Consider the following 27,842-nt stretch of genomic DNA (forward strand, 5'->3'; position numbering starts at 1 on the left):
AAATATATAAAGGTTTTAGGTAATGTCGTCAGCATTTTTGAGACAGGTTGGCTAGGTAAATTGGACGTAGGATTAAGATAATGTTGTATAAATGTCTGAAATTTATCATTTTTATTTTATATTTTCAGAATCTCTCAGTTTGCCCAGAAGATGAGTCCATTATCATGTCCTCTTTTGTAAATACAATGACATCTCTGAGCGTAAAACAAGGTAAAATATGAATTCATTTTTTAGTGCTTCACCTAAGGTATATTTAATGATTGGCCAGAATACAGGTCATACTCGTTGCCAATCTCCCATTGTGATCTTGATGCCCAAATGAGCAACATTGGCTAGCTAAATGGTGTCCTTTGACAAGAAGCATGTCATCTGCAGGCACAGCTGTGCTTGGGGAATTGCAGCCAAGGAGACCCTCTTAAGCTACTCACGGGTGGGACCTTTTTTTTAGGCAAAAGGTGTGTGTGTTTTTTAAATATAATTTAGAGTAAGGGAGAGATATAACCCCCTGTCAGAATGTTTTTCGGCACCTATGTCCGATTGCAGAACTTTCCTTTCACTTCCTTTCCCATAGCCAAACAAGAAGTGAGAGGTCCGTGCATATTAGAGATAGTATTTGCATTAGAAAACGTCCCCTACACTACTTTTCTGGGGACAGCTCAAAATGAGGGATTTTCTTTTACTTTAATTTTCTATGATAAACAGGAGAAATAGACAAATCTCCTTAATGGGGGCACAGAGCAATAATAACTGACAAGCATTCTAATCTCTCTCCACTTCATCCAAAAAAAAAAAAAGTTTTACCTTTTAGTTGTACTTGGACAGTGGCAGTGTACAACAGGTTAACTTGCTAACAACCTTTAAATATATACAAGTACTCTAGTTAAAACTAAAAATGTTGTCTTGCGACAAATTCAACAAAGTTTATGCCACCGAGTGGAGGTAAGTCCACTAGGTGGCATAAACTTTGTTGAATTTGTCGCGAGCCAAAATTTTTAGTTTTAACTAGAGTACTTGTATATCTTTAAAGGTTTATGTACAGTCATGAGTGCTGAGAGTACTGTTGGACCTTTAGGTCTCTCTTATGCAGGTACTGTGCCCGCCCCTCCTCTTGCCCAGGCACAGAGCACTTTGTGTTATATTAACACGTTTACAAAAATCAAAGCCACCAGGTAATGGACAGCAGAGAGGAAGGATGGGCAGGGTGGCTGCTGTGTGACCAAAGCGACATCACTCCTGTCAGAGTTCCTGGCGTGTAATGATATCTGTAAAACTGTAAATTGTAATGAGACACACATCCACAAGATGGCATACACCTCATTAGACATAAGCTAGACAAAAAAAAGGGACTACATTTTTGGGTTTCAGCCTTAAATCTGATTGTGCCTTAGTACTGCATATTTAATTAAGTCTGTTAGGTGGTGGTAGCAAAGGTTTATTTACTTGAAAGCATTGGTAGCTCACTGTTGCTTTTTCTTGTCGGCTGGAATTCGTTTTTTCTGCAGTGGTTCTTTTCCCTCAGTTCCTGGTCTCAAAGGATTTTCTAAGGCAGGAGGGGCCATTGGCTTCAGCTGCTTTCAATCAAGGCAAGGCCAATGATAAGGGGGCGGGGCTGAGTCCTATTGTCTGCGTCTCGGACACAAACCGTGAGGCGAGTGAGTCCACATGAGTACCCTTATAGAAAGCGGCCAGGACCCAAGAAAAGGAGGTTCGAGGATGCTCTGTACAATTCCATTGCACAGAGCTCATAAGTTTAACCTGTTTTTTATGTTTGCTTTTAAAAAAAATATAAAATAATTTACAATCGCAGACTCGGTTTAATGCACTCCTCCCTCAGCGGTAAACTTAATCATCATGGTGTCTTTTTTTTTTTTTTTTTTATTATATATATATATATATATATATATATATATATATATATATATATATATATATATATATATATATATATATATATATATATACACACACATACATGCATGCATACACTGTTCAACCATCCATTTTAATGGATGGTTGAACAGACTGCAATACACAGCGGGGGAGACTCGCTTTTACTAATGAAAGGTATACGGTTGCAACTGGGCATTGTTTACCCAGTAGCTGCTGCATTTTCCCACCCTAGGCTTATACTAGAGTCAATATGTTTTCCCAATTTTATTTTTTGTGGTAAAATTAGGTGCCTCAGCTTATATTCGGGATGTATGTATGTGTAATATATATATATATATATATATATATATATATATATATATATATATATATATATATATATATATATATATATATATATATATATATACACACATGCATACATCCCGAATATAGGCTGAGGCATATAATTTTACCACAAAAAAAAATAAATATATATATACACACACACACACACACACACACACACACACACACACACACACACACACACACACATACACATATATATATATATATATATATATATATATATATATATATATATATATATATATATATATATATATACATATATATTTACATATATATTTACATACATATTTACATACATATTTACTTATTTACTTATTTACTTACATATATATATATATATATATATATATATATATATATATATATATATATATATATATATATATATATATATATATATATATATATATATATATACACACATACATACACACACACACACCAAAAGTTTGGACACACCTTCTCATTCAAAGAGTTTTCTTTATTTTCATGACTATGAACATTGTAGAATCACACTGAAGGCATCAAAACTATGAATTAACACATGTGGAATACACTTTGCTAGTGACACTGTTGGGGATTTATTCAAAATTGAAGGCATACTGAACCAGCATGGCTACCACAGCATCTTGCAGTGGCATGCTATTCCATCCGGTTTGCATTTAGTTGGACCATCATTTATTTTTCAACAGGACAATGACCCCAAACACACCTCCAGGCTGTGTAAGGGCTATTTGACCAAGAAGGAGAGTGATGGGGTGCTGCGCCAAGAGTGTGTAAAGCAGTAATCAAAGCAAAAGGTGGCTACTTTGAAGAACCTAGAATATGAAAAATATTTTCAGTTGTTTCACACTTTTTTGTTATGTATAATTCCACATGTGTTAATTCATAGTTTTGATGCCTTCAGTGTGAATCTACAATTTTCATAGTCATAAAAATAAAGAAAACTCTTTAAATGAGAAGGTGTGTCCAAACTTTTGGTGTGTGTGTGTGTGTGTGTGTGTGTGTGTGTGTATATATATATATATATATATATATATATATATATATATATATATATATATATTCTCTCTACACACATACATATACACACTAGCCTGTGAAAGCAGGGAGTACATTTTCACTACAAAAAATGAATTGAATTCAAGCATTTCCAAGGGAATTTTAGTTAAAATTATAGTCTGATGGCACAGGACTATAAAGAAAAGTTTGGAACTTCAATTTGGATTAAAGCATTTAAGATACTTTCCATGAAAGTTTCATGCTACATATTCCTTCTGTGTACACTGTGCAGCTAATAACTCCCCATATAGGCCGCTTGCCTCTTAGGGCTCATTTACACTTGCTTCAAAACATGGCATTGGACACTCTTGTTAAAGCTCTCTGAATGCCAGTCAAAGCCCTCATCACTAAATAAAATATTTACTTACAATCCTTTTTACACCCTGCATTTGCTTTACTTTAAAAAGTATACTCCATGTCTCATTAGCGGTGCTTCAAAACCTCCATAGAAGTCAATGACAAAACTCGCTTGAAGCACCTGCAGCTTTTGAGAGGCTTTAATTCAGGGTTAGCTTTGCTTTGTTTTGGAGAAATTGCAGGTATTAGATATTCACACACACACAGCATTTTTCAAGCTTCATTAAAGATTCATAAAAAAGGACCACCGAAGCATCAAAGAAGTATGTTGAAGCGGTAGGTGCTTTAATTTGTGTTGAAGTCGAAGCAAGTGTGAATGAGCCCTTTCTGGGACAAGGTGAATGTTAAAAAAAATAAAAAAAAATTGTGACATTCTCAGTTTGTTTGGACCTTTTTCTATTGGGCCATGGTTTTATAGATCCTTATATATTACCCTTCTAATATCTATCTAAAGTTATATCTAGAGTTGCATTAATAGCTGAGTTCTATGATTTTGTTTCTAGTTGAAGACGGGGAAGTTTTTGACTTCAGAGGAATGAGGTTGGATTGGTTCCGACTGCAGGTAAGAAGCATTTTTAAGTCTTTGGAGATTTTAATAGTTAGCCAATTCTGTCATAAAGAAAACTAATGAAGGTGCAACTATACAAGCTTGTTTACAAAAATATAAAATATACACAATTCTAATGCCTATTTGTAAATGGTTTGCATTTGGTAACTTTGCCATTGAGTTACAGTCTTCATAAACCTTGCTTTAAACGTCTTTATTACTGGGTGCCTTTGTAACCTATAATTTACAACGCTTGGATACAGCCGTCTATTTCAGGGGTCTCCAAACTTTCTAAACAAAGGGTGGGTTTAGACATTAAGGGGGCTGGATTGACCAGTGGAAGTATAAACTGCCCCAGCATCAGTAGGAGTAAAAACAATTACATTACAGTGCCTGTAGTTGGTAGAAGAAAGAATAGTGGCCCATCATTTGTATTAATGGGAGGAACCGTACTAAATTGTTTATCAGTGGAAGGAATTGTGCCTCAATCCTGGTGTCCGTGAGACGAATGGTGTCAGTAGAAGGGAAAAATGCCCCATTGTTGGTGTCAGTGAGAAGAGGACTTCCCACTGTTGGCGTCAGTAGAAGGAATGGTGCCCCCTTGTTGGTGTCAGTGGGAGGCATAGTGCCCCTTGTTGGTGTTAGTGGGAGGAATGGTGCCCCGAGGGCCGGATAAAGGCAAGCAAAGGGCCTCAGTTTGGAGACCACTGATCTATAATGAAAAAACATGGTAGACTTCTGGTTACCTCACTTACCCGGAACAAGTAATGCAGATCAGAGAGGCAGTCTTCACTGGCTGCTTTTTTTTAGCCGACCTTCCAAACCTCTGGAAGATCAACACTTCAACTAGGAAACCAGCATTCTCATTGGAACCCATTACCGCTTTCCTTTACAAAGGGTAAGTGCACTTGTATTGCACCAGCCATGCTCAGCAAATTTAGTAACGTCCTGGTGTAGAAATCCAGATTGATTTTTCGATGCCCTCACCTTAATTGTGGCATTTTTCATTTGTGATTGGCCCCTTTCTTCATCTAGCCTCGAGTCAGACGTTGACTCCTTAAGTTATTGTTTGGCACACAGTAAAAGCCACATATTATGTGTGTCTGTGAGTTAATGCACTTTATTGACCGCAATATTAATTCCAGCTATTAGTGTGTATAAACTCGCCCTGTGTTTATGCACATCAAGTGTTTTTTTTTCTGCCCAAAAACTCTTCTCTTGAACGCACTGGTGATGGATTATTTTTTTTCCCTGCCTGTTAACACTCCTCTACGAATATGCCTGTAAATGCCTATGTGCGCATGGATGCATAGGCTACCATAGAGGTGAATGTAAAAGCAATGGGTTTTTTCTTAGCCGGGTGTACGTGAGTGATACAAGTATCTGCATATCCTCCTTCCAGGTTGCAAATTATAAGGCAATACTTTTTCAGTAGATTATTTTTTTACCTGTTTTTTCAAGTGATTACAAATGTTTAATATATCGATTATACTAAATAGGAATGCTTTGCCTGTTTGCACACTCAGCCAAAGATTTTAAATTTTTTTTTGCAGTATGCTAAGCCAGTGCATACTCAAAGAAAACTATTACAATTTTAATATTGATTATACTGCTTTTTTGTCTTGCATCTGTCAGGAAGGGGGGTTGACAACTTGCAACCTTATAAATGGAGCACATAGGAATTGTGTACGATTCTTTTTGTTTTATCCAGGTTAACAGACTAGATTCTGTGATTTTATATTTACCATATGACAGAGCAATATGTTATCAGTAATTATACAGGAAAATACTGAGTCTTCAGTGGGTTTAGATGTCATCTTCCTGTCAAACCTAGCTGCCAATCATTGTAATGGCTTATTTGACTTGGCTCCTGAACAGTAAAATAAGTGCTTTTTGGCTCTCCTGCCAAATCCATTCATGAATCTGTCTAGACTACCTGAGCTTCTAGACAAAAGTGTGAGCTGAATCACACGGCCTAAAGAACGTACAGACTTTTCAAGCATTTTTCGTTATAGGTCTGAAAGAATTGATCTTAAATACCATTTACGTGTTAATGTTTTTTTAAAAACATTTTACTGTTTAGTTTGTAATGGTATAAGTTAATTGTGTATATGCATGCATACATGGGGGCTGACATGTTTGCTTAATATGTATGCAAGCTTTGCTCCCTGCTTATAAGTTCAACACAGTAGTTCTGGTCTATTGCTTTGACAGCAGACACGTGTATTCTTTTAGTAGGTTAGTTCACCTTTTAGAAAAGTACTCTGCCGTCCATGAACACTATTCTATCATTTTAAAATTATCCAATTAAAGCGGAGGTTCCATTACAAAAAAAAAATTCAAAGTCAGCAGCTACTAACACTGGAGCTGCTGACTTTTAATAAGGACACTTACTTGCCTTAGCCGCCAGCAATGTCGGCCCCCGCCGAGGCCGATCCTCGATCCTGGCAGCTCCAAGCGCCGCCATCCACAGTAAGCCGTACGGCTTCACTGCCCGTTTCCCACTGCACGTGCGCGAGCAGCGCGGCGCTTTGTGAATGGGACGGCTGCTTTCTGGGACACACACAGTTCCCAGAATGCAGCGCGCCCCATTCACAAGAAGACACCGAGTGTAGGAGGAGGAAGAGAATCCGCCACGGAGAATGAAGAGGCAGATTCAGCACTTCCGCATAGCAACAGCTATTTATGGTAAGTAAAATTCTTTATTTTTTTCCATTTTTTTTTTTTTTTATATTTCTGGTGGAAATTCTTTTTTTTTTTTAGGTGGAACCTCCACTTTAAGCATTAAAGAAGAACTATAGGCACAATTTTTTTTTTTTTTTTTTTCATACCCCCTTATAGAGGATAGAATAAGGGAGGGTTTTGCCCCTTGTCACTTATTTTTCACCATCTGTGTAGCATTGCAGAGATTTCCCTTCTCTTCCTGTCCCATAGCCAAGTTATGCAAATTAAGGGAATTCCTTGGGGACCCCCAGGTCACCAGAACTAGTGTCCTCATTGGAAGATTTCTCCTCTTACTTTTCTGGGGGCAACCCAAAATTTGGGGTTTTCTTTTACTTTCAATGATAATGGTAAACAAGACTAATAGAGAGGGCGTATCTCCTTAATAGGGGCACAGATGGCAATAAAAACTGACAGGTGTTCTAATCCCTCTCCTTTTTATCCAAAACTACAAAATAAGTTCATCCTTTAGTTATGCAGTACTTTTAAGGTGAAAAAAAAAACTTTCAGTAGCTCATGCTACACAACTAAGCTTCATTTAATGCGGAATAAACTAAATGATTAATGTATCTTAAATGGAAAACTATCTTTAGACATATTTTTACCCCAAAAGCATTTTATTAAAAAAAATATTTTATAATTATTATTTAAAATAACTTTTTTAAATATTGATTTAAACAAAATAAACTTTTTTTTTTTTTTTTTTTACCCACCCTGGTAAATAAAGAACCTCAAACTACTTTTAGGCACATTTGAGCTGACCTTCAGGCACAGGGTAGAACTGTGTCAGCTTGCACTATACATTGCCATTTGAATATAAAGGGACTCTGTGGTAGGACAACCCCACTGCTGACGCAGAAACATAAAAAAGCCAGATTGGAGTTTGCCAAAACATACCTGAGGAGCCAAAATCTTTATGGGAGGATATGCTTTGGACAGACAAAACAAAATTGCAGCTTTTTGGTAAAGCCCATCACTCTACTGTTTTCAGAAAAAGAATACAGTTCCTAGAGTCAAACACTATAAAATTTTAAATAAAAACTGTGAAGCAAAATAAGTGTCAGTGCCCATCTGCAGACCCACCATTGCCAGGAATGCAGCACCCACCATTGCCAGGAATGCAGCACCCACCATTGCCAGGAATGCAGCACCCACTATTGCCAGGAATGCAGCACCCACCATTGCCGGGAATGCAGCACGGGGGCCACAAAAGATATATATGTGTAGATAACCAGGTGGGCCGTTCAAAACCGGGCCACGATTTTGGACATGCCTGCTATAGGCTGCTACCCCCCCGGGACACATACTACTTCTAAGGCGGCAAGGCTTCTAAATCCTTTGGTCTGCCCTTTATTTTGGACAGTGCAGTGTGGCTGCCTAGCGACGGAATCTATTTTCCCTCCAGGTCCTTCCCACCTGTCTTCTGCCTTTTTGGTCCCGGTTGTTGCTTTTTTTTACACCAACTTTGAGAACCTACTACCATTGTGGCTCCTTACACCATCAGGAGATCTTCTTTCCTCCTTCTACCTGGTTCACGAACTTACTTTTGGTACTACTCCAATGATTTGTGATGGATGCGGATGACCACCAACTCAATTGACACATGCAAGTAGCAATACCTCCTTGTTATAAAACCATACAACTCGTCCAGAAGAAGCCGTAAGGCGAAACGCGTCGGCGAGACGTTCTATTGCTCAAATATGTATCTATGTTCTTTTTTGTCAACATTTTATTGAAATGAAATTTATTTGTATATTTATAATTTTGTAATTAAACTCTATTTTTATAACGAAAAATGTCCCTGTGATTGCCCTTTAAAGTCCGCCATGTCGCTACCTAGCGTAGTACAATCTTTCTTTTTTTAATTACCTATGGAGAGATCACAAAACCAGAATTTGGTTAAAGGAACCCTTCCAATCTGAGAGACCTAGAGCAGTTGGCAAATGAAGAGTGGTCCCCCCCCCCCCCCCAAAAAAAGAAATAACCTGCCAAATGTGGCATGTAAGGGGGCGAGGAGTGCTTAAAGCGGAAGTTCCACTTTTGGGTGGAACTCTGCTTTAAAGGCCCGGCGGCACTAGGCGCCAAGGAGATAACAACATCATTTTGGCTCAAAAAATGTAAAAGAAAAGTTTAAAACAAGTAAATATAATATATAATATACAATCCTATCTATTTACTAATGCTAGGAGCAAAAAAACTTAGTTGAGCAAGAGTTTATTTGAGCTTTTTGAGTCCTTTGGTGTACAGATTACCTTTGCATGTAGGTGTGTGCTTGGTGGTGCACATTGGGTTTGTATTTAAATAATTTTGCCTTATTCAAACTGCATAACATTTTTTAACTAAAAAAAATAAAAAAAAATAATAAAAGTTTACATTACAACTATTTGGGGAAAATACTATTTTGGGGGAGCTGCGTTGACCATAAAGAGACTGAAAGCAGCACAGAATTTTGTAAGTGTCCAGACTTGATCTACTGGGTACCAAGAAAGCATAAGTCGTTCTGAAACAGCTGATTACAAGGAGTCTATCAGATCGACATACATGCTTTAGTGAAGAAGCTTTCCTATTTTCTTATAGGTTCTTCGACTAAGCAACGAATACATAGTTGATATATATTTTACCTGCCAATACCATTTGTAGTAAAATTCAGCCATCTTGGCGATTTTCGACCCCTTGCTATGCTTCACAGCTGAACAGGTGACAACACTATTTCCTGTATTGGGTTTGTAGCTTCCTGTGTCACCTGCATGCTTGTTGGATTTTGAAAGACCACATTTACATGAATGAATTCTGCAATGTGTAGACAGGTGGTGCAGAAAGGTACAGAGCTACAGTAGGAAATATTGCTGTCACCTGCCTGTGTTGCGTGGCAGAGGTGAATGGTTGAGCAGTACTGTTAATCCTTTGGCCTGTAAACCAGGTGTATGTGCTTTAGCTGTGTATTTAGCTGTTTATTTGACGTTCAGTTTTAACAAATTTATATTGCAGAGTCTGGCTGAACATTGTGTCTGCCAGGTATAAAGAGCAACATTCTACTTAAGGCTATTTAAATGCCACAACATTTGAATTTATGGTACTTCCCAACCGTTACTTGTCAACATTTTTCTAACACTAATTGCAGAGCAATAGGCACTCTTCAGAATGGTTTCTGCATAAACGTAATGCTTCTTGGAAAAGCAGATTTGTTTCGATGCCACAGAGCCCTGAAAAGAGTCTTTAAGCAGAAGCATTTAGTATGTAGAGCAGGTTCAGGTTGACATTGTGGGTAATATTTACTGTCTAATTTCTGGGTAATGTATAAGTCAGATTAATGTTGCACTCAAAAGGGCACTGTTCATTTGTATTAGAAGCTGAACAGCAGGGAACTGTTCTCTGTAACCTCCGTCAATTGCCCTTCTCAGCCAGCTCTGAATTATTTGTGGCAGTGCACAGCTCGGAGGAAACCACTTCCCCATAAATCGTTTATAAGGTGCCATCTGAAATTGTACTTGTTATAGTGCTTTATTTCTCCGTGTTTTCCCTCAAACTGAGCAGTAAATTAGAATATGAGTGTTACTTTGGAGCTAGAATTTAGCATTTTCTGAAAGCCTGGCTGTCATCTACTAATCTGCAGATATTCTCTACTGCTAATATTGGGTTTTATTTCCCTAGGCGTCCTGTTAAATTAAAAAAAAAATTAACTGGTACCCCAGGACTAGATTTTGGGGGCATGCAGACCAATCTGCAGATACCTGGCCTGTGTGACTTATTTTAAAAGGGTAACTATACTTCTGAATGTAGAATTTTTTTTCTCTTTACTAAACCCACAACAGTAAAATCAGTCTGTATATGCAGTAAAGCGTGCTTGTTATACTCACTGGAACCTAAGGGGTTAATCCTCTAAAAGGGCTGTTTGATCTTGTCGTCTTTGGTCCTCCCCTATTTCCGAAGTCCCCTGTACATCAGCACAGCAGACAGTGAAGTGCTGAGCAGAGGAAGAGGAGGAAGTCTTCCTGAGATATGACCTCTCCGCCTCTTCCTACAGTGCAGTACCTGGGAGCGTTTTTGAGCGTTTTTTAACGTCTGGCGTTTTTACAGCTCTAACACTGGAGCTTCAGAACGCACTGGTCCTGTTTTTTTTATTTTTGCAGCTTAAAAACGGCTCAGCCATCTACAGCTCAAAAATGTCATGGTGGGCATTAGGCCATAGACTAACATGAAGAGCCGTTTTTAGGCTGCAAAAAACGCTCAGAAAAGTGGCTGTAAAAACGTCCATGGAAATTAAGCCTAAAAGTGTAGGGGCGTAACAATATACCAGTCTAGGGGAGAGAAAATGGGGAAGAGGAGAGAATGACACAGGAAGTCAAGGCTCCTTTGCCAGAATTTGCCTGAACTCATCAGAGAACGAAAATGAATTCCAGTAAAACCACACTTTTTTGGGGGCCCGCCTTGGATACAAATTACAGACTCTTCATTTTCTTTGTAATTGAGCAAAGTTACAAAATCTGCAGTGGATCAAATAATAATTTTCCCAACTGTATCTAACTAAAATGTTGTGCTTTCCGATGACTGAGTAGCTAATCATTTTATATAACTCTTTTTAAAGTGGAAGTTCCCCTAAAAATAAACTTTTAAGATTAGATTGATGCTCATTTTGTCTAGGGGAATCAGCTAGTTTTTTAAAAAAAAACGAAGCAATACTTACCGTTTTAGAGAGCGATCTTCTCCGCCGCTTCCGGGTATGGTCTTCGGGTCTGAGCGTTCCTTCTTGATCGACAGTCTTCCGACGGTCGCATCCATCGCGTCACGAGTAGCCGAAAGAAGCCGAACGTCGGTGCGCAGGCGCCGTATAGAGCCGCACCGACCTTCGGCTTCTTTCGGCTACTCGTGACGCGATAGATGCGACCGTCGGAAGCCTGTCGAAAGACTGTCGATCAAGAAGGAACGACCAGACCCGAAGACCATACCCGGAAGAGGCGGAGAAGATCGCTCTCTAAAACGGTAAGTACTGCTTCGTTTTTTTAAAGAAAATAGCCGATTCCCCTTGACAAAATGAGCATGAATCTAATCTTAAAAGTTTATTTTTAGGGGAACCTCTACTTTAACCTCCTGTATATACTGAAACTGTTACTTTAGTGGTAATGAAGGGAAAACTGGATTCCTAACTCCGAGTATCAGCTCTTAGCACAACCTATTCAGGCAAAATACTCGCCTTGCCAAAAATTCACTTGACACACACTAATGTAAGGTTTGATCTTTTTTTTTTCAACTTGGTGTTCATGAAAACATTTTTTACAGATAATGAAAGTGAATTACAGCATTAAATAGTGTAATGAGAAGTTGGAAAGGACGCTTTATTTTTCTCCCCCAACCTCTAATGTCGCACATTGTTCTACAACTGAGACATTAAATCGCTTGCCAGATTTGGAGGCAGGGATGGTTGGCTAGAGACTGGATGTAAGAATTGCACTAACATCTGTGCAACAGTAGCTGAATAGCACTTTGTCTCTTCTGACCTGAGAACTCTTTGATGATTGCAGAATGGCTTCCGCTTGTATTATTTTTGGCTTGGAAGCCAGGAGGCTGTGCATCAAAATGCATAATGGTTTCAACAAAAACAAGCTGGCCTTTTCTTGGTCCTCTTTCAAGGAGGGGGGAAAAAAAATAAACCACTTTAAAGTCAAGCTATCTGGGCGTTTTGTCTTTGTTTTGAGATAATGGTGAAACCATGCTTCAAAAGATGTGCTGACAAACCTTAACATCCCACTCAGATTGAGTCATGGAAATCCACACAGATCATTTTAACAGATTCATAGCTGCCCAAGATGAAATACAGAGGAACTTAAAGCTGAGGAATTTTCATCAGAAGTGTCTGCCAAACTTCTCTTTAAGCTGCTTTAAAAAAAATCTGAGCTTTATCCTTTGAACAATGGCACTTTAATCCCCCAGAATTCAAATCTCAAGGTTTCTTAGTAAGTTTTGTACAGTATGGTTGCGGCTGCTGGAGAGCAGTGGTGTGGAAAAGCATCTGGTAGACAGAGTTGATGTATTGGGTGGAAAAATATTCTAGTGAAATCAAAAGTGCACTTTTGTTTCTGTATAAAACCACAAAGCATAATAACTTGATGGGCTCCTTCACCCTTCTTGTAAACAGCAGCACCCCTATACTACTTTCTTGTGTTACTTGGACTGGATACACAGGTGCTCCCAGGGCCGATCCGCCCTATAGGCTGACTATGCAACCCGCTTAGGGCCCCGCAAAGCTGCGGAGGGACCCCCCAAATTACTAGAGGCCCCAACTGGTCATTTTCAGCCCCTTACCCCGCTTCTCAACTGGCTGCATGGGAGAAGAGGTAAGAAGTACCCGCTTCTCACTTTAATGTAAGATGTCATTTCCGACAGCAGAACACACCCTCCCCCGCTTCTCAACTTTAATCTTTTAATGTGACATGTCACTGTCGGCAGCGTCACGCCCCCCCCTGCTTCTCAACTTTAATGTGACATGTCATTTTGCTTGGGGCCCCAGGGAGAACAGGATCGGCATTGGGTGTTCCCATAGAGAGCCCTCATTTTTAGTTTGAGTCGCACTGCTCCTAAGGCCTCCTGCCCAACTTTAACACAGATAATGTGTACCAGAAGCTGGAAGGTGGAATAATGGGGGATAGTAATCTATGTACTTGGTCATGTTAAAAACTTAAGTAAATTCTAATGGGATTGAGAGTTTGAGATGCCTTCACTGAATACTCAATTTTTGTATATATGTGTATTTATGAAGTTGATCTCTTTTGAAATTGGTCTTTACCTACAAAATTTTATTTATTTTATTTTTTTTTTTTTTTTATGTGAGCTGCAGTGCAGGATTGGCCCTGCCCACAGCCTATTTGGTAAGAGTGAGTTCGGCTAGAGCTGAGTTTGGCAGATGTCCAAACTCCTCTCTAATTGGCAGTAGACTTGCAATGATAAGTCTTTTGCACATACGTCATTGATGCTGCTACCATAGCAGTTATTTAATATACCGTATATACTCAAGTATAAGCCAAGTTTTTCAGCACATTTTTTTTGCCCCCCTCGGCTTATACTCGAGTCACCTTTTTGCTCCTGTTCTCCCAGATTTTTTCTTTTTTTAATCAAAGCCGGGCACCCCTTCCATAGACTCCTATGTTAACGGTCATTTCTCCGGTGACTTTGGGGACCCGGTACCGGCCAGTCGTAAGTCCCCTGGACCCGGAACTTGGCACACATGTTGCCTCATTTCTCCTCTACAAGTGTGCAGCCAATCCATAGACTCCCATGTTAAATGTCAGTCTAGGCATGGGCACAGTGAGGCATGCACATGGACACAGTGAGGCATGCAGATGGATACCCTAGGCTTATACTTGAGTCAATACGTTTTTTCCCATTTTTTTTGTGGTAAAATTGGGTGCCTCGGCTTATATTTGGGTTAGCTTATACTCGAGTATATACGGTATGCAAAATCCTCCAAGTGTGTGGTTTTGTATACCACAACATAAGTGTACTACAGTGAGCCCAATTTATCAACTTCATGTTTCATGTTACACCCCTATTTAGGGTGTCCGTGCAAAAAGCCCCCTGCCCTCTAACCACGTGTCTGTGCTTTAAATGGTACATCGCACTGTTCTGAAATGTCACAAAGTGATTAAGAGTTTAGCTAAATCTTTTTTGGCTATACTTCTTTTATGGATCACAGGTATTGATGGGCTCAGGTGTGTTGACAGCTCCACATGCCCGAGCCCGCCAGTAAGCTTACACTACGCAGAGCTAATCACAGACAGCGAGACATTTTCTGATCTGTGGCTGCAGAGATCGTGAAATGTCTTACTTTTACCTTAATCACAGGAGACCAGTTTGTTCTGTACTCCTCCTTTTGATCCGTTTTCAGCCGTTAGTGGGCTGAAGTACGCTGACATCACAGAGCCTGCCTAGGCTCTGAAAAGATCCCGACCATATGGTTGGTATCTGCCCAGATGCTTGGAGCGGCACCTGGCTTAGCCTCTCAGTGATCTGCTAAGAGCTTGAGCCAGCCCCTTTGACAGCCCAGCGTTCCAGTGAGCACTGGATGGGCAGAGCAGTTGGGACAGTACTAACTGCTCAGAGGAGGGCGAGAGCTGAGTAACCAGTAGTGTTTTCTCAGTTCTCACTGCAGAGCCGGTGGGGACAGATGCACAATTAGATTGAATATGAATGTTTTTTATTTTATTTTTTAATCCTGAACTTCAAGTTTTATAGGCCACAGTAAATACTGTGGGACTTTTTTTTTTCAGCACACATCACTGCAGTGTGGTGGTGTGTGTGAGCTGGGCTCATAAGAAACGAGATGTTGGTGATTTGTGGGCAAGGTTGCTCAGTGCTGTCCAAATGGACCTAAATAAGAACTGTATTTCTGCCAGGTTCTTGCTTCCAGTCTAGTGTCAAATAGCACTTTTATTTTGATCAGTTATGAGATGCTATCATTAAATGGGACCCATGTTTATTAATACACCATGTTAACACACAGAAATTTAAACTTCAGGGTCTAAAATGTCCATTGTATATTCATTGATTAACTTTACTTTTCTAGGCCTACACCAGTGTTTCCAAAGCCTCATTAAGCCTCGCAGACCACAGAGAACTTGGAAAGATGATGAACACTATAATATTCCACACAAAAATGGTGGATTCCTTGGTGGAAATGTTGGTGGAAACTTCTGATCTTTCTATATTTTGGTAAGATTCTATTGTCTCAAGTGTTCTTCTTCTGTTTTACTCTTTTATTGATAGAGTAGAAACATTCTAGCCAAGATTTTTTATTATTATATTGGAATTATTGATTCCTTTGTATTGAACAGAATTACACATGCTGCTATTGATAACCACCTCAAATTCCTTAGTTTTGTTAAAAATAATCATTCGCAAGTCTTTGAGCATTTATTTATATATAATGCTGTAAATGATCCAAAAAACAAAACTTACCTCTGTAGCTGCAGGCACTGTGGAGCAATTCTTCCTCTTTCTCTAAGAAAGATAAGATCACTTTGCTACCCTGTTCCTGCAAGTGACTCTACTCCCTTTATGCCTTCTAATGTAAATACATTATAGGTACCCTCTGACTAGGCCTGAGCTGTCAAGAACAACTTGACCTATTTCAGTGCATCTGCTGTTGGCTTTGAGGAGGAATTGCTTTGCAGGTTCTGGAGTTACAGAAATCGGTGAGGATTTGTTTTAAAGCTCATTTACAGCTTGCTAAAGAATATGTACAAATGATAAATGTCCATAGCTGGGCCACATTTGCACTAAAAAAATATTAATTCAGAACAGTTATGAAGCCACTTATGATGTAGTCAGGGCACCTGATCTGCATCCAGGTCAGTGACTCGCAAAGCCCTGATATATCTAGATAAGCATTATACCTAGGCATCTAGTATTTTCAGCAGGAGGTATTTTGAAGTTAGTGTTTTGTTACCCCAGCATTTCATATTCCTGATATGAACCTGCTGTACCATGTACTTGTATGAAAAAGTATCCTGTTCTCTTTGTACTGCCTCCTTTATGTGAAATCCCTGGTGTTCCTACCAGGTCCTTTTTTTCCTATTAAAAACTGACCACACTAAGCAGGAGAGTACATTGTGGTCAGTTCTCTAGCTATACTGGGAACTCTTGCCCTTTTCCAATTATTAGACTTTTCCTGACACACACCCCCTGCACAGCCATTCACTGGGAAGATAAGTGTACTATTGCTTCTCCTCCCCTAGCTCTTATGCAGCTGAGAACAGAGGGAATGTGAACACTTATAAAAAAGGGGACAAAAGGTATTTATAATTTTTTTTATATCTATACAAAATGTTTTGCCTTTTCATAAAAAAAATTAACTGAATAAGTTGTTTTACAAGGTGATAATTTACAATCACTTTAACTGTTATTATAAAATGTGGCATTAAGATGATGGAGATGGCCTGTTGTATTTTTACTGCTTACCCTGGCTTTTTCTACACAAGCATTGGTGTAATGACTTGTCAATGGCTGTAGCGCTCTTTGATGGATTAGGCGGCACAGCCATTGACATTTTTCTGAATTGGAATGAACCTCTTTTTTTATCTATTTATAGTTTTGTGTGCGTGTATACAATAAATATATATATATATATATATGTATGCCGTATATATATTCTGACTCTTCAATATAAGCAGTGTTCCAAACGATTTGTAGAATTCTATTGATGCTTCAACACAGTCTTAGGCTTCTTTCACATTATGGATTGTATGTCCGTTTTATAATATCCGTTACTACTGTTATTACACCTATTAACGGACGTTTATTAACGGATTTAATAACGGATACATACGGATAAATATTTTACCATTCTTCCTTTATTGAAAACGGATAATGTTTATCCGTATATATCCGTATACATCCGTGTTATCATTCCTTTCTAACGTCCGTTAATAAAAACCATTTCACAATGGTTTCGCAAAACCATGTGACCAGGCTCCAGAAGTCTTTACTGAGCATGCTCAGTAAAATTAACGTCCGTTAACATAACGGACATTTACGGAGACATTTACTAACGTCCGTGCGCCATAGACTTCAATGTTAAAATATAACGGACGTTAATATATCCGTTACTTGCAACGGACAAAAAATGAACAAAAAATAGTGCAAGACCCGTCACATATTCCGTTATAACTAACGTCCGTACGTTATAACGGACTATTACGGATCTTTACGGAACATAAAAAAATCCCATAGACTTTAATGATATTTTATAAAGGACGTATAACTTCCGGTTTTTAACATTATCTGACGGATTTTAATACAGATTATTAAAACGGATTTATTTTGTAGTGTGAAAAGGGCCTTAGATCAAGGGATTTTTGTTTAACATTCAATCAGATTGCAAGCTACGATGTTCATTGCTAAATTGTGAAATTTTAGGGGGGCACTATTACACAGCACTGTAGTCTTAGAGATTATGGACAGTCAAGTGCAAATGGTTTTGTGAAATTATTTAAATAGTAACCCCACTTTTGTTTAGGAGGGGGGGGGGAAATCCTCTGTGTTGTTAAAGGAGTTCTGCAAGCTAAAACTTTTAACCGCCGCTGTGCCCGGGCTGTAAAACTATACAAAATAAACTTTCACTTACCTGCCTACGATCCCCCGTTGTTCCGTTATCGCCGCCCGTGCTCCGGTTCCTGTCAGCTTCCTCTTCCTGCGGGTCGGTGACTCACCGTGCGCTCAGCCTATCAGCGGCCGCAGCAATGTCCCGCCGCGGCCGCTGATAGGCTGAGCGCACGGTGAGTCACCGACCCGCAGGAAGAGGAAGCTGACAGGAACCGGAGCACGGGCAGCGATAATGGAACAACGGGGGATCGTAGGCAGGTAAGTGAAAGTTTATTTTGTATAGTTTTACAGCCCGGGCACAGCGGGGGTTAAAAGTTTTAGCTTAGAGAACTCCTTTAATGTACAGGGTTTTTATTTTTGTATTTTGTTAAATCTTTATTGAATTTTCACAATTGTAAAACAAAAATTATCCAGAAAGGAAAATCCAGATGAGACCAAATATTATAGTAATTTAAAATAGCATAAAATAAAGAGATCATAAGATTTGAGTTTGTCATAGCAAAAGACAGAAGGCCAACCATGTGTAACAAACTGTTGCAGAGTCTATTTAAGACATTAAGGCTTCATGTACACGGGATGTTCATCCTCTCCTGAACGATTTATCTTGACAGGTAGAAACCAGTGTCTAAAAACTGCAGTTTAGCCGCATTTAGAAGCATTTGAAAAAAAAAAAAAAAAATACCGTATAAGCCGAGTTTTTCAGCACATTTTTTTTAGTGCTGAAAATGCCCCCCTCGGCTTATACTCAAGTTACCTTTTTGCGCCTGATCTCCCGGACTTTGGGGACCCGGTGCCGGTCGTAGGTCCCCTGGACCCGGAACTTGGCACACATGTAGCCCATTCCATAGACTTCCATGTTAAACGTCAGTCTAGTCATGGGCACAGTGAGGCATGGGCACAGTGAGGCATGCAGATGGACACCCTAGGCCAGTGATGGCGAACCTTGGCACCCCAGATGTTTTGGAACTACATTTCCCATGATGATCAAGCACTCTACAATGTAGCCGATCATCATGGGAAATGTAGTTCCAAAACATCTGGGGTGCCAAGGTTCGCCATCATTGCCCTAGGCTTATACTCAAGTCAATACGTTTTTCCATTTTCTTTTGTGGTAAAATTAGGTGCCTCGGCTTATATTCGGGTCGGCTTATACTCGAGTATATACGGTATATATATTTTTTAGTTAAAATGAAAAACGTCTGTAAACGAAACGCTGCTAAACATGTTTTGGCGCTGCACTAGCTTAAAGATACCTATTTAGAAAATAAAAAACGAACCTTTACAACCCCTTTCAACTGCCTCTAAACTCAGCTTCTGAACATATTTTTTGGGTTCAAGAAAAAGTCTCTAAACACAACTGCTTAAAAACGATTATAAAAGAACCTGTGTACATGTACTGATAAGATAACATAGAGGGAGTTCAGGAGCAGTTGAAAAGAAAAAATGCCCAACTGCTCCTAAACGTCCGTTTACCAGCCGCAGTGTACATGAGGCCGAATTGAATTCTACAAATCAAAAAGCTGTTTTTTTTTTGTTTGTTTTTTACCCTGCCTTTTTGAATACTAAACCTGAATGGGAGGGAATGGTTCATTGTAATCAGCTAATGCATTCTGTGTTCTGATTGGAGAGGCTAAGTTTTTTCAGAAAATTACTGCGACTCCAGAATGAAACTTAAAAATGTTTAAAAAAAAAAAAATTTAATTGCAATATGGCTTGTATAGCAATTGTTTAGGCCACAGGTGTCAAACACAAGACCCGCGGGCCGAATCCGGCCCTCCAGGCCATTTCATGTGGCCCTCGCACCTCTCCTACAGCGGCTGGAGAGCTCAAGCTCTCCTCTGGTCCTCCTTCAGTCCCTTACTTTCTGCTTTCAAGCAATGCATCCAGCTTCTTCCCAGTAGCAGCATAAGGAAAGGGCCCTGTGATGGTGGGGTGGCTTTTGACATCTAATATAAGGGGAAGGGATGCGATGGACATCTAATCTTACAGGTGCAATCGGCCCTTTTGAGGGCAATCGTAATGCTGATGCGGGCCATGATGAAATTGAGTTTGACACCCCTGGTTTAGGCTATGTTTGTTTTATATATATATATATATATATATATATATATATAAAATATATTTTTTCCCTTTTTCTTTTAATTTTGCTCTTTATTTTTCCCACAATAGTGGAGATGCCCTATTTAAATGCTTGTTTAAAATGTTTTATTTGTTTTGTTTTTATTTTACTTTTTAAGCCTGTTTTACTGCTTTATTTGTTATCTCTTCATGTCTGACATGACTTCATGTCAATGGGACAGGACACAAGGCAAATGGCCCCTGCTGGGATACTCATTAATAGCAACACCTTTGTTTTAATGTAGCATGGGAAAGGGTAAGAGCCCCTGCCAGGTGTTTCCAGGTTTTTCCATTGGGGAGACTTCCTCCAATAACTAGGAGCAGGCTATATTTTCTGATATTTTACTGCTCTGCATACTATATTATGTTATCATAGAAGGTTCAAATTTACACATTGCTTTTGGATGTATGCTTTAAGCACATGCATACCTCCCATAGTCTCCATTATATTAAGAATATGTGTTTTTCTTCCACCTTTTGTGCTTTCGTGTCAGAATTTTATGAAGAAATGTAATGTGCTTGTGAAATTTAGCATTAGCTAATGTATGTTTATCTTAAAGGGTGAACTGTGTTTGCTTTTAGCTTTTACAGTCGGGCATTTGAGAAGATGTTTCAGCAGTGTTTGGAACTGCCATCCCAGTCAAGATACTCAATTTCATTTCCTCTCATTTGTACTCATTTTATGAGCTGCACTCACGAGCTTTGTCCTGAAGAGGTAATTTGTTTTCAGATTCTGCGTCTTACCATGGTTCTGAGTCTTTGCAGAAGCTCAAAGTCTTTGATTCTTGCTTGTTCTCTACAGCAGTGATTGTCTAGCTGTCACGTCTTAACCTCTTGCTGCCCAATTCTTTAAACTTTTTGCATACATGTAAAAATCTTCATTTTTGTTTTGCTAGAAAATTACCCCTTCACATTTTTATATTTTCTGAAAGCAGGGACACTGGAAAATGGCGGTTGTTGCATGTTTTAATCACAATTTTTTTAGTGCGCAGTATTTACGCTGCCATTCGTCAAATGCAAGTTTTTAGGAAAAAATGCACTTTAGTGTACACAAAATATACAATACCCATTTTTTGGGGTAAAATATAAATGATTGTGTTGCACCAAGTAAATAGATGCCAAACATGTCAAGATTTAAAATTTCACACATCCATGAAATGAGCAACTATGTGTTAACCTGAATAATATATTTTTAAGATTTAATATCTCAAAGAAATGTGGGTTAAATGAGTTATTTTGACCAGGAGTAAAAGTATTAACATAACATTTATTGGAGTATAGTTGGTAATCTAATACACAGAAAATATTTGGATAAAGTAAAATAATTACATGGAGGAATACAGAGTATATTCCTTTAAAATATTAATGTACAAACATATTCAGTTACAAGTAAAACGGACCTTTTTCCATAAATACCCTTTAGTCCCATCCTGATGGCCGCCGTTCCATAAAGAGCTTTCCCCTCCCATCTGCTCCGAGTATATCCCTGCATGCTGATGCCCCATCGGTTGGCATAGCTTGGATCTTGATTGGAGGGCTTACTACATTAGTCAGCCCCCTTTAATGCAAATCCTGGTGACTATTCTGGGCAGGAGATTTCATTGAATTTTCCGGAAAGTTAAGTATTGATTACGGTTGGCCTCCCTTCATTGCATATCCCAGCATGGTATCCTTTTGAAGTGAGTAGGTGTAAAACAATGAGGTTTGGCACCGAAATGTCTGTTCTACCAGGCACTTCTGTGACGCCATATTGCACGCCTTCCATAGATGCAAGCTAAATGAAAAATGTTCATAATTATTGAACATATTAATATTTTACAGCTATTAATGGAGATTTCACATAAACCCATAAGGCAACATATGGTACCTGAAAAAACCCCAGAGGCAGCATCTATAAAGCCTATACAGGTTATCAGTTTAGAGTTAAATGTGTGCTCTTGTGCTTTCACGCTGACATTCACCACGATGACTCGCATCTGTGGTGCATTTACCATTTACATATGTGTTTGCATTTGCACTTGAGCAGTGGGATGGGGGTGCTTTAAATTTCCTTTCACTTTATTGCTATCACAAGGGATGAACAACATCCGTTGTGATAGCATGGAACAGTGGCAGGTACTCTTTGAGAGATATAGAGTCCATTAGACCCCCTGATCCTTCCTCCCGCCCCCCAAGGCAGCCAATTTGAACACAGATCATTTGTCTGCTTCACTGGCTGATAATGACCAGTAAACAAAGAATCGGAACTGACCAAATCCTTGTTGATTCTGGGATCATTTGTCACAGAAGAGGGGGTGGAAAGGATGTTCTTTCTTTTCCTCTGTGCTCAGCTGACCTACCTACCGACCTACCTGCCTGCCTTCCTGCAGCAGTTTCCGACTCCCCTGTGGAACGGAAGAGCCTGGGAAAGGTAGGGGGAGGATGGTCCTTTCTGATGCTTGTAAAAAAGATCATGTGGCTGTAGAGCAGCTCGGATCGCTTTTACCTGAAAGCCCATTGCCAGCTGTAAAAATTGATACCGAGATCATGGCGGCGGCAGCAGCCGCCGCCGCCATGATCCTGGTATATAACCACTTGCTCCTGAGGTACATCCTAAGGCCCCTTTAACACTTGGACATCAGTCACATGACAAGTCATACCCTATGATTCCCAATGATAACCATTCATAAGTTGAGGTCCATATACCTTTAAGTTTACACAGGCATTCCCTTAAATCCTAGTAAAATTGCGTGACTTAAAGCGGGAGTTCACCCATAAAACAATTTTTCCCCTTAGATGGATGCTAGATGGATGCTCGTTTTGTCTAGGGGAATCGGCTAGTTGTTTTAAAATATGATCCGTACTTGCCCGTTTTCGAGATGCATCTTCTTCCGTCACTTCCGGGTATGGGTCTTCGGGAGCGGGCATTCCTTCTTGATTGACAGTCTTCCGAGAGGCTTCCGACGGTCGCATCCATCGCGTCACTCGTAGCCGAAAGAAGCCGAACGTCGGTGCGGCTCTATACTGCGCCTGCGCACCGACGTTCGGCTTCTTTCGGAAAATCGTGACGCGATGGATGCGACCGTCGGAAGCCTCTCGGAAGACTGTCAATCAAGAAGGAACGCCCATTCCCGCAGCCCATACCCGGAAGCGACGGAGAGGATGCATCTCATAAACGGGTAAGTACTGCTCATATTTTAAAACAAATCGCCGATTCCCCTAGACAAAATGAGCAGGAATCTAAGGCTAAAAAGTGCCCTCTAAGGGTGAACCCCCGCTTTAAGTCGTGGGATTGTGAAAGGGGCCTAAGGGTTGAAAGTGGTTAAATAAACAATTTAAGAAGAAAAAAATGTCATTCCATTATATGGCATATTTATGGGTCCTTTTATCTTTGTGCCCCTCCAGTCTGTTAACTCTCCGTGACCCCTGAGTATTTCTACTGCTTTGCTATATGATGATGGCTGAAACTGAATCTGTGATTTAGCACACATACACCGCTAAAAGCAAAAAGGGACGCATCCGCTCCCCACCCTCGAGTAAACATATCTGTTTATAAGGCTCCATGCACACAGATGCTAAAAAACGCCAGTAGCTTTGCAGGGAGCCTTTCAATTTTTTTTTAGCGTTTTTCAGTGTAGCGTTTTTAGCTTTTTTTTTTTTTTCAATGGATAAACGCAAAAAAATGCAGGCGCCAGCGTTTTTCGGCATTTTGCTGTGAAGCCAGTCGTCCACAGTTAGAATGAATTTATAGAGGAGGGGGGGAGGAGTGGGGATTCTTGCACACGCATCACTGGACTGTGGGACAGGTTAGTGTCTGATTATTAAGTCAGCAGCTACGCTTTTTGTAGCTGCTGACTTTTTAAATGGGTGGAACTTCGCGTTACGTAATATACATTTCTAATACAAACTCCAGTTTTAAATTGGTTAAAGTTGCCATTTAGAGGCAACTATTTCTCCATGGGGAGCAGAGTGGCTATAATGCTTTACTATAAATAACCTTGTTTTCCATCTTTGGGGCACCATCACTTTATGGTTGCACTTTCAGTGCTGAGAAGGGACCTAGCTTGGCTCTCTTGCCTAAAGTAATCATTCAATAGATTGGAGGAGACTTTCGATTTAGGCTCCTTCCAGCAGTTGTTTCAGTGATGGTCAATTTTCTTGATGGGGGGGCCTCAAGTGTGGCCCTCGACATCACTAAAGGGCTGCACATAAAATTCCGTGTCTGAGACAGAAGACGCACAACAGGATATATTCAAAGACTTTATTCAGGAGATGGTCAGGAACTGCAGACATGCTGTAAAACCCCTTTCACACTGGGGCGTTTTTCTGGCATTTTTCAGGCGCTTTGGCGTTAAAAAAAAAAGCTTGTGACGCGCCTGAAAGAAGCCTCATCTGCAATCCCAATGTGAAAGCCTGAGTACTTTCAGAGCCCTTTCACACTGCCAGCGCCCGAAAAACGCTGGTAAAGCGCCACGAAGACCCTTTTTTTTAACTCTAAAGTGCCTGAAAAACACCCCAGTGTGAAAGGGGTCCAAGAGAAGCAATGGTGAACATATGCTATAGGAGTGGTTGGAGACGTTCATATACTGGAGACATTAAATTTCATGAGACTTCTAGAAATGACTGCTATACCAGGGTAATAGGGAAACACAGACTAGTCTCTGCAAAGACCCAGAGGGCCACACACAATGTGCCGAAGAGCTGCTGGTTGGGCACTGAGGTATAAGTAGATTATCTTTTTATTTTATTGATGATTTTGTGTATCATAAATGCTGCATAGGTACATACTTTACATTATTATTTTATGAAAAGTCCTCGAAGTGTTTCAGAAAAATGCCTGTGTGCGAATTTCGTATACGTTTTTTACATATTTTTTTTTTTTTATTCTGTATTTTCTAGCAGAAAAAAATGTCTTTATGTAGGTTTAAGTTCATTGAAACACTAAAATTTTAGCTCGGCATGTTTTTACGGCTGGGTGCTGCACAGCTGCCAATGTTTTTCTTGGAGGACAACTTAAAAAGATCCATCCATCCCATTTTCAAGGCATCAAAGATTTATATCTAAGCACAATAGGTTTTCCAAATAAGTGCATTTTTGCTTCATAGGATACTCCTTGCTGCTTTTTCGCATATGTTGATATAAGCGACACAGTATAATTTTTAATCTGTTCTGTCTGTAGAGTAGCGGCATCATGTTTTACCAAATTTTTTCTTTTTCAAAATTAACTAATAATGGCTATTTAAAAAATGGAAAGTCCACACTATAACTTTAAATTGCACATGTTTTAAATAGGGATGAGCCGATGTTCGAGTGGACATCGGGTGTTCGCCGAATACTGAACAATTTGCAGTGTTCGCGGCAAATTCGAAAGCCGCGGAACACCCTTTAAAAGTCTATGGGAGGAATCAAAAGTGCTAATTTTAAAGGCTTATATGCATGGTATTGCCATAAAAAGTGTTTGGGGACCTGGGTCCTGCCCCAGGGGACATGTATCAATGCAAAAAAAAGTTTTAAAAACTTTTTTCAGGAGCAGTGATTTTAATAAAGCTTAAAGTGGAAACAATAAAAGTGAAATATTCCTTTTAAATTTCGTAACTGAGGGGTGTCTATGGTATGCCTGTAAAGTGGTGCATTTTTCCCATGGAGGGGGAACTATTCCATTTTTTTTTCTCGATTTCGTCCCATTCGACGAGAATGGATTACATCCCTGGAATTTTTTTTTTTAAATAAAGGACTTGTCCCAAGCTGGCTCTTGTATTTAAAATTGTTGACACTTTTTTTTTTTGTGTGAAATGGTTAGGGGTACAACGTACCCTGTTACCGATACACATAGGGGGTGCGGGATCTGGAGGTCCGACTTTTTAAAGGGGGCTTCCAGATTCCGTTAGGCCCCGCCCACAACCACCGGCAAGGGTTGTGGGGTTGAGGCCATTGTCCCCATCAACATGCGAACAAGTTGCTTTGGGGGCAACTCCGAAGCACCCCCCCCCATGTTGAGGGCATGTGGCCTGGTACGGTTCAAGGGGGCACGCTCACGTCCCCCTCTTTTCCTGTGGCTTGCCAGGTTGCGTGCTCGGATAAGGGTCTGGTATGTTTTTTTATTTATTTTTTTTGTGCAGGGTTTCCCTTAACATATCCATACCAGACCTGAAGAGCCTGGTACGGAATTTGGGGGCACCCCCACGCAATTTTTTTAAATTTTGGTTTGGAGCTCCCCTTAATATTCATACCATACCCATGCCGTTTTTTTTTAATGACTTTTATCTGTATTGCGGGACCGACCATTCTTTTTAGCTGCGAGCAGTTTTACATTTTTTTTTTCTTTTCTTTTTAGAAATGTAATTTTATTGCAGGGACTGTTCTAAACATGGGAAACATTTGCCACTTTACAGGCATACTATAGACACCCCCCCAGGTACGAAATTTAAATTAATATTTCACTTTTATTGTTTCACTTTAAGCTTTATTAAAATCACTGCTCCCGATATCGATACAGGTCCCCAGACACTTTTTATGACAATAGCATGCATATAAGCCTTTAAAATGAGCACTTTTGATTTTTCATGTTTTGTGTCCCATAGACTTTAACGGTGTTCGTACAATTTATTTGCTTGTTTGCAAGTTCTGGTGCGAAAGAAACCGGGGGGTGTTCGGCTCATCCTTAGTGTGTGTATGTGTGTGTGTATGTATATGTGTGTGTATGTATATGTGTGTGTATGTATATGTGTGTGTATGTATATGTGTGTGTATGTATATGTATGTGTGTATATATATATATGTGTATATATATATATATATATATATATATATATATATATATATATATATATATATATATATATATATATATATATATATATATATATATATATATATATATATATATATAATATCTGTCTCATGGAAAATGTTACAAAGTAGTGGATGACTTTACGTTTTTTGGTAAGTCTGTATATATCTTTCATTAACTGGGAGATTGATTGATTTTTCCATTGCTATATCTCTTTAGAGACATCACATTGGTGACCGCAGCCTATCTTTATGTAACATGTTCTTGGATGAAATGGCAAAGCAAGCCCGCAATCTCATCACAGACATCTGCACAGAACAGTGTACTCTAAGTGATCAGGTAAGTATCTAAATGACATTTATTTTTCTGGAGCTTCAGTATACCCTTTTTTTTGCTATAAAATTACTTGGAACCCCCAAAACGTGTGTATATGTATGTGTGTGTATATATATATATATATATATATATATATATATGTATGTATATGTGTGTGTGTGTGTGTGTGTATATATATATATATATATATATATATATATATATATATATATATATATATATATATTACACCAATATTTAAAACACAGTAAAGGATCTATTGGTAAACCGCGCTGATGTTGGATAAGTGTCCAGCTTCACATCAAATAAATAAAATGACGACGTGGCAAAAATAGTCCTAAAGTGGTAAGTGCTTCTAGGATTAAGTGGGTAGTGCACCTTCTACCAACTCCAAATCTTCAACAGTGGAACTCTCCCCCTATGGGGTTCACACTCACCAGAAGGATGAATAAAAAAAGCCTTGAAAACAAATTCCTTTTCACTCAGAACTCCGTCACCATCTCAGAAAGCAGCAGGAGTTAAAGGGTCACTAAAGAAAAAAATGTTTTTTGCTGAAATGACTGTTTACAGGGTATAGAGACATAAAAGTTAACT

General features: G+C 39.3%; 1 protein-coding gene across 4 annotated transcripts in view; it reads left to right on the forward strand.

The window, feature by feature from the left end:
- The window catches only part of NCKAP1 (NCK associated protein 1), a 189,948-nt gene that overhangs the window by 112,223 nt on the left and 49,883 nt on the right, over positions 1-27,842 (forward strand). For 2 of the 4 annotated variants that reach the window (XM_040357629.1, XM_040357630.1), the window contains 6 exons: positions 129-210; positions 4,167-4,225; positions 15,489-15,634; positions 16,660-16,716; positions 20,726-20,858; positions 27,132-27,251. In XM_040357629.1, the coding sequence (XP_040213563.1) occupies positions 129-210; positions 4,167-4,225; positions 15,489-15,634; positions 16,660-16,716; positions 20,726-20,858; positions 27,132-27,251 (597 nt within the window). The remainder of the gene's footprint in view (positions 1-128; positions 211-4,166; positions 4,226-15,488; positions 15,635-16,659; positions 16,717-20,725; positions 20,859-27,131; positions 27,252-27,842) is intronic. The other 2 variants (XM_040357631.1, XM_040357632.1) reach the window with 1 other exon arrangement.

This window comes from Rana temporaria, chromosome 6, assembly GCF_905171775.1.
Source record: "Rana temporaria chromosome 6, aRanTem1.1, whole genome shotgun sequence".
Classification (NCBI taxonomy): Eukaryota; Metazoa; Chordata; class Amphibia; order Anura; family Ranidae; genus Rana; species Rana temporaria.